Source organism: Colobus angolensis, unplaced genomic scaffold (genome assembly GCF_000951035.1).
Source record: "Colobus angolensis palliatus isolate OR3802 unplaced genomic scaffold, Cang.pa_1.0 Scaffold2, whole genome shotgun sequence".
NCBI classification, from domain to species: domain Eukaryota; kingdom Metazoa; phylum Chordata; class Mammalia; order Primates; family Cercopithecidae; genus Colobus; species Colobus angolensis.
In genome coordinates this window covers 23,885,271-23,892,878 of record NW_012115154.1, presented here as the reverse complement: position 1 = coordinate 23,892,878, position 7,608 = coordinate 23,885,271, and the positions used below count along the sequence as shown (strand labels likewise).

General features: G+C 53.4%; 1 protein-coding gene across 1 annotated transcript in view; it reads left to right on the top strand.

The window, feature by feature from the left end:
• SHH (sonic hedgehog) overlaps nucleotides 1-5,193 on the top strand; it is a 14,729-nt gene extending 9,536 nt beyond the window's left edge. The window contains exons 4-6 of the mRNA XM_011941594.1: nucleotides 1,264-1,383; nucleotides 2,287-2,351; nucleotides 4,956-5,193. Of these exons, the coding sequence (XP_011796984.1) occupies nucleotides 1,264-1,383; nucleotides 2,287-2,351; nucleotides 4,956-5,193 (423 nt within the window). The remainder of the gene's footprint in view (nucleotides 1-1,263; nucleotides 1,384-2,286; nucleotides 2,352-4,955) is intronic.
• The last annotated feature ends 2,415 nt before the right edge of the window (nucleotides 5,194-7,608 follow it).

Here is a 7,608-nt window from a genome sequence, read left to right as displayed (position 1 = left end):
ATAATAATAATAATAATAATAATAATAAAGTAGGACAGTCCAAAGTAGACTCTAAGGAAACAAGGACCCCGGGAAGTTTTGTTGTTGTGTTTAGTTGATATATATTTTTTGAATTTTTTGGTTATTGTTTTATTTTGGTTATTTTTTCCTCCTCTCCTGGCTATTTATTTGGTATGAATAGATGTTTTAAATAATATGAACCGGACCTTCAAGAGCCTTAAATAGTTTGTTTCTTGGATAATTTATTATGATCATGTGAACTGTACTCACGGGGGAAAGATTATTTTGTGAGGCCAAGCAACCTGCTCAGAGTCTATTTTTCTACATGTACCTCGTCCCGGCTGTCAGAAAGCAAACCTCTGTCCCCGCCATCCCTCCCTTCCATCTCCTGCTTCTCAGCAAGTGCAAACTCAAACGTGCTTCATGGGGGTCCACAAATTATATTTTTATACACAGAATTGTAAATTAGATTTTTTGAGAGATCAATACTTAACTGAATTACATTTCATTTTTGAAATAGTGTAAAATATGAAAATATATTATTTTAATTTAACTAGTTTCCGATGTAACAGCCATCTCCTCTGTTGTCTTTATGGTTTCATATTCCCTTTGTATTCACCGTTTTGCCACATTCTTGGAAGCCAAGACTGTTACACACACACAACACACACTTTCTTTGCTTTGCTTTTTTTTTTTTTTTTCTGACAAACTGGAAGAACTCTGTTATTTTTAACTTCAAAGAATTTATTAGAAAATAATATTTTTTAAAAGCGCACATAGTGATGAGCCCACGAGGATGGAGCCTGCAGTTTGTACAGAGAAAACAAAAGGATGTTTTTGCATTAATAAATTGAGAAATAACTGCTGTAAATTTACTAAAATGTATTTTTGAATATTTTGTAATAGTTTTATAGAAATAAAATGTGCCATGCACAGACCGCTTAGTATCTAATAACTAAGAATCCCTGTTGCAGCCCTTTTTCTTTTTCTTTCTTTTTTTTTTTTTTTTTTTGGCTTCTTTGTTTGGGAAACCTAGTGCTGACAGGCACTCCCAATATTCTATTTAGATGTGTTGCTTATACTGTGAACTCAGACTGACTGACTTAGGTAACCAAAGTAGGCACACAAACCAACTTCTTCTCATGGCTGGAGAAACCTCAGCTCTGTTTGTATTTATTGTGTGATGCTCTTCCTACGCTCCCAAAGGTTGGGGGTGCCACCCGTAGGGACTGTGCTATCCCCCTAACCCCACCCCTTATCTAGCAAAGCCTAATGTGTAAGCCCAGAGGAGGTGGCCTGGGGACGGCCACCGAGAACCTTCTCCTAGGACTCCTGTGTGTGGTTGCTGGGCAGACCGCTGGCCTGACCCTGTTCGTGCTGTCTGTGATCTGTAGGGAAGAGGCTCATTGCTGCTTTCTGAGGTCCTGTTGTGCCCCTTCCAGAAAGCATCCTTAGAAGAGAGGACCAGGTTTGATCTTCTCTGAAGCTCTATCCTCTTTTCTTGAGGGTCCCCTTAAATCCGAGCGGCAAGCCCACAGTGGCATGGGCCAGTCGCTGGAATGTCGGGGCTGCTGTTGAGGTCCTCAGGCTATGCTGGTTGTCTGTGTGACATGGCAGTCAGGCGTGGACTTTGATCCCTGTTGAGTGAGCATGCTGCTGTGGGTGCTGGGCTGGGGAAGGTCCTTCCATGCTTCATGCTGCCTTGGAGGCCAAGAGGGTCTCTGCCCTTGGCGGTTGTCAGGGTCCCAGGTGGAAGACTACTACCAGTTCTTTGGCTTACGGAAGATGTGTGCCATGCTTTGTGCTTTGGGCTAAATTATCCAAGCAGGCTGAGCTTTGGAAGGGTCGCGCTGTGTGAGCTCAGGGCCTCCTAGCAGCTGGAGCCTGTGTGGAAGGTGGTCCAGGCTTAGGGAGCGGGAGTGAACAGACTTCAGCCCCACCTGGCAGGGGCTCACTCCTGAGGCTGGGACCAGTCCCTGAAGGTTTGCTCTGCTGAGGGTCTGCCCTTGAGTGACCTTCCGGGGAGGGCGTGTGCCCAGGTGGATGGCGCAGGGTCTCTGAAGCCTCCACAGGGCCGGGCCCTTTGCGCAGGAGCAGTCCTCAGCCATTTTCTGTAAAAGACTTTTCTTTAGTGTTCTAGGTGGTCAGCAGGTTCCAGGCTGATGTTTACAATCTCGGAGGAAGTGTGATGGTTTCTGTTCTTTTGGCGGTTCAGTATAATTTCAAGTCAGTCAAAAGTGAACCCAGAAGCACTGGGCACAGCAGCTCCTCTGGCTGTGCTGACAGACCTGGCGATGTGACCGTGTGGCCCAGATGGTCAGAGAGAAGCTGGTCATTGACCAAGCCCCAAGGTGCCTGAGGCCGTGGTGCAGCTCTGCTGGTGACTGGGGTACCTTGGAGCAGAGCCTCACCCAGATGGGAAATCCTGACTCCTGGGTGGCACTGCCTCCTGGACAGGCCCGGTGGCAGTGTCCGTGCTGCTGGGTGCTGTCCCCAGCCCTCCTGGTCCGTCTTCTTAAGATCCGTCCACTGCTTTATATTTAAAATTATTTTTCACAGGCAAGGAAAGGAAACCACTGCTTAGAGAAACTAGGCAGAGGGCATCAAGAGGGTGCAGCCCAGCCCCGCCAGGACGAGGGGCCGACTTCTCATTCAGGGTTGACGGAGCCAAGAGTTTGTGCAAAATGTACGCTTGGTGGTTGCTGCCAGCCTCCCTCATGACTAAATGCATATCTATTCCTGTCAAAACGTGTATCAGAATGTACTTGAAACTGTTATCTTTGTGCTCTATTGTTTGAATAATTAAAGAAATTACAGAGACTCTCTTCAGTGTCTGTGATGTGGCAGAACCCGCTCCCAAACTGTCATCTGTGTTTCTCATCGTCTTCCACAAGGTAGTGCTGGGAATGTGAAGGAAATTCTCATTGAGCGTGTAGACTCCGTTCTCTCAGTGGGTGGGTTTGGTCAGGCTTTGGGACTTTTTACTGGTGCAAGGAGGCAGGCACGTGACTCCACTGTCTGAGGGAGTTGACAGAGCTGTGAGCATCACACCCACTGGGAAACATGGGGCAGACATGCAGGGAATGCTGGTCAGTTGCAAGATTTGGCAAGAAAGCAGCAGAGCGCCTGCCGGGGAGGCAAGCGGGCCTGCAGGGAGCCAGCTCTTCCTCAGTGCAGCTGCTCTGGCTTTCCGGATGGTGATCCACTCCAGGAGGCTGAGAAGCCCAGGAAGTGACTCCGTGTGACTTCTTGAAAAGGAGTCACAAAACCCTTCGTAAACCCTGCCGTTTCTGGGCACTCCCTGGGATTGATGTTCCAGGACAGAGCTAGGCAAATTTTGGCCTCTGGGACAAATCTGGTCTGAGGTCTGTTTTCACATAGCCCCTGGGCTGAGACTGTTTTTACGTGTTTTAATGTTTAAAAACAAAAAATCTAACGAAGTCTGCTATTCCTCGACGTGACAATTCCGTGAAACTCAAATTTCAGTGTCCATCCGTAAAGTTTTATTGAAACACGTCCACACTCACTCACATATTGTCTGAAGAAGCTTCTCCACTAGCCCAGAGGAAAGCAACAGAAACCACCCATCCTGCACAGCCTGGTGTTTACTCTCTGGCTCTCTGCCGAAGTTTGCCAACCCTCTTTCTAGGATTTTGGATTGAAATCAAGCTTGGCATTAGGGGCTGGGGGCTGAGGACAGGAGTTGGAACACAGTGACCTGTCTACCATCGCAGCGTACTTCTCAATTAGAATTCAATTAGAATTGCCCACCCACTCCTGCTTCTTCTTGAGAGCCATAGGGGCCTCAGGAGGTTAACAAGTCCAGGAAGACCCCGGAGGCAGCCACGTCTGCCTGGTAGGGCCACAGCACCCTTCGATGCTGATCAAGTGTGTGCGAGGCACACCCTGTGCAGGAGACGCGGGGCCCAGACACAGCCCGCGGAGTCCCCAGAGCAGTAGCGGAAGCCGCAAGGTGTCACTCTTCTCATCTGTGCGGATCACACCATAGTGAGAAAACAGTAAGTCTGGATTTGGAGATGCTTTCTTTTTTTTTTTTTTTTTTTTGGCTGAGCTCAATTTTCTCAAATTAAGAACAAAATTTTTTTCACATTTCACTCTATAAACAAGCACTGGGTCCTCTTAATGAAGAGGGAGGCATGAAAGTGGTATGGAGGGTTGCATTTTAATGGCTATCTTTGGTTTGGAAATGAGGGTAGCTGTGTTTTCAGATGGCGTAAAGAGGTTGAAACAAGAGGGTTGAACATCCGAAAACTGAAGATAGAGTAGAAGACAGATTACGCCAGGAATCAAAGGAAAAAACTCTCCCCACACAGAATTGATGCCTGGATGGAATCCTCCATCCCAGGTGAGGGCCCAAGCGTTTGCTTCCGGGTGAAGTGGACAGCAAAGCCCATTGCACCTGGGAAAGTTCCTTCCTCCAGATCTGAGGTTAATGTAAGGATTTGCCTTAGAACCCTGCAACCTAAAGACAGCAAAATAAACCCACTGCCTCTGCGAGGGACGTGAAGGCCCCATCCCTTGAGCGTCTGTTCACCCCATGGCTTAGGTCTCAGAATCCCAGCTGAAGGCCTCTGGCCAGAACTCTGCGGCTCTCATGGCGCAGGCGGCCCTCTAGCGGGCAGGGCCCACCGGCCAGGAGCCTCCACAGAGGAATGGGACTGTGGAGAGGACAATGTGGTCCCTACCACTTCAGAAAGAGGGTCCGAGTCTCTGCGCAGCCTGGGAAGCCAAGGCACGGTTGAGCCTGCCCGTGTTTACTCCACTGCGCGCCATTCTTAGGGCTGCTGTTCTTCTTACTATTCTGTGAGTGGCAAGGGACAGCACAATCTTCCCTCCCGTGCCTGGGGCCTCAGAGGGTGAGCCTTGGCCCAGTGTCCAGGTCCCACCTCCCAAAGATTCCGACTGGGGCACTGACCTGGGCCTGGCTCCCCCAGGGCCGAGCTGCAGAGCAACCAGCACCACCCGGGAGAGAAGCAGCCGCCCCTCCCGGGCGTGCCCTGGAGCTCATCCACGGTTTGGACCTGCACCGAACACCAGCAGACTGCAGCAGGAGGCCCCTTCTACAGTTCCAGCTCGGCTTTGGAGGACGCAGGCCGGTGCTCTCCTCCTCTCCAGCTCTGGTCAAGCCAGGACTCCCGGTCGTCTTTCAGCCCCCACAGCCTCCGCGTGTAAAAGGCACTAGCAGCACCGCGTGAGTGTCTGGGGACCTACTCATGTCCGGGCTCTCTCCTCTCCCTGCAACTCCATGCTCTCTCCAGAATTGCGGGATGCCGGGTGCAGATGGCACCTGCCATTGGACCAGCTCCTGGCTTCTTCTCCAGAAGTGTCCCGGGTCTGTGGGGAGCCGTGGGCCCTGGCCTTGGGGGAGCTAGGGTCCCAGGGCTGTGAGGAGCCGCTGACTGCAGGCCTGGGGCTATGGGGAGTCGTGGGTCCCGGAGCTGTGGGGAGCTGAGGACTTGGAGCCCAGGAGTGGCGGAAGCCGGGGTCCCGGGGCTAGGGACAGCTGGGGTCCCGGGCTGGAAGGAGCCGTGGACTTGGGGCCCGGGCTGAAGGGAGCCGTGGACCCGGGGCTGGGGGGATCTGGGGTTCCGGGGTTGGAGGGAGCCGTGAACTTGGGGCTTGAGGCTGAGGGGAGCCACGGGTCGGAGGCTGGGGGGAGCCGAGGTCTGCGGGCTGGGGGAATCTGGGGTCCCGGGGCTGGAGGGAGCCGTCCCCGCGCTGCCCTGGTGGAGTCTGGGCGCCCTCTGGTGCTCGCGTCGGGGAAGCGCAGGCGGTGGCCGCGGGGCCGTCGCCCTGGGCCGAGGTCGGACAGCGCCGGTGAGCCCTTAAGGATTCAAGCGTCAAAGTCCCTTCAAACCGAGGGCAGATGACTACAGGCCACCTCCACCCACGGGAGCGTCAAGGAGGGGCAGCGAGATGAGAGCCAGGGGGGTCACACGCCTTCCTCTCCAGAGGGGTCAGTCCAGCTTCGGGGTGCTGGGGCCGGCCCGGAGAGGCCGCCCTGAGTCCGGGACCCACAGGAGGCATCAGCCAAAGACACGGAGGAAGGGGCGTGGGACATGTGAGGGGATGGTGCCGGCCGTCGGCACAAGAGAGGAAATAAACAGAAAAATCTGGAGATCAGGAAGAGTATTGGCTGAGGGCAGAGGGCAAAGGCCACCTCTGACATCTGACCCTGAGAGCGACCGAGTCCGGAGCGCCCAGAGCCGTCCTAAAGGTTCCACGGGAAACCTCATCCTGTCACCACGACTCCCTCTGTGCAGATGGAAGAGCGGGTCTCAGAGGTGGCGCAAGGTCTCGTGGGGAGCAGAGGCGGCGCAGACTCGGCCGGGGCCACCCACCCACTGCAGCAGCCCCTTGCCTCCAGCCCATCCTCTCTAGCTCCAGAAGCAGGTCTCAGGCTGAACTAACATATGTGCCAGACGGGGAAGGCCAGGGCTCTGGGCGTGCGGAGGAGGGGATGGGACAGCCAGGCCGAGGGGCGCCCACCCCCGGACAGAGGTGCGTGGACAGAAACAGTGTTCGCTCTGAAACGGGGACGGGTGGTGTCCTCTTGTAGTCAAAGCCTGGGTGGAAAGCGTTCTAGAGCATACGAGAACCCAGGTGAAGAGATGGAGTGTTTCTGCTGACCCTAAGGAACACTCTTCTGGAATCCAGGCTGGTGAAACACAAAGGCTGCCTCACCACTAGCAAGTGCTTGGAGCTGGGTTAGGGTTAGCCCAACCCAGGCAGGCGGCGACGCAGGGCCAGCATCAGGAGGACCCAGGGGCCTGGCCAAGGCTGGCTGTCCTGGGATAGGAGGCCCTCCCCAGCGCCACAGACAGCCGCACTCTCTGGGTGGTGACCAGCTGCCCCAGGGATGCCCTGCCTTGAGGTTGTGTCTGAAAGAAAAACTACCTCTTTCAGCTTTTTCTCCTTTGTCACAAAAAAAATTTCAGAAATAAAAACCTACTGGAAGATTGCTTATAACATGTACAGAAACCGTGTCAGGCTGAGTGTGCAGTAACCGTACGGGATGACGGGCCACACACACCCGGGAGCACACCGTCACCGCAGCACCTGCACACGTGTGTCACACCAAAGCCAGAGTTTGCCAAGAATATTTACCCTACACCACAGTATCATCTCTTTATTCAAGCCGGCGACTCATTGATTTCAGGACCCACTAGTGGGTTGTGGGAGCAATTTTAAAGTCCCTGCTCTGTGTCCAGGGCCACATCAAGAATGAAAGAAGGGAGTGGTGAGGGAGCCCCAGTCCTAGATGTCCCTCAGTGGGGAGCACCTGCCCTGGACACCCGGCCAGCCAGGCAGAGTGGGGCAGAGGCGCAGCCTACCCTTCCAGGGCAGGTGAGCCACAGGCACCTCTCCCAAGACCCCTCAGCGAATGTACCAACCCTGCCAACCTCTCCTCTGGTCACAGCTCACTCTCTGTTCTAGACACTGGAACCTTCCTTGCTCCACTGGGAGGGCTGTGAGCATACATGAGGCTGGGGCTTCAGGAGGCAGGAAATATGGTAAAAGAGAGAAGGAAGGTGAGTTCTGGGGCTGAGAGCCAAAAAGGGAAAGACCCCAGGAGAAGAGAAAAGA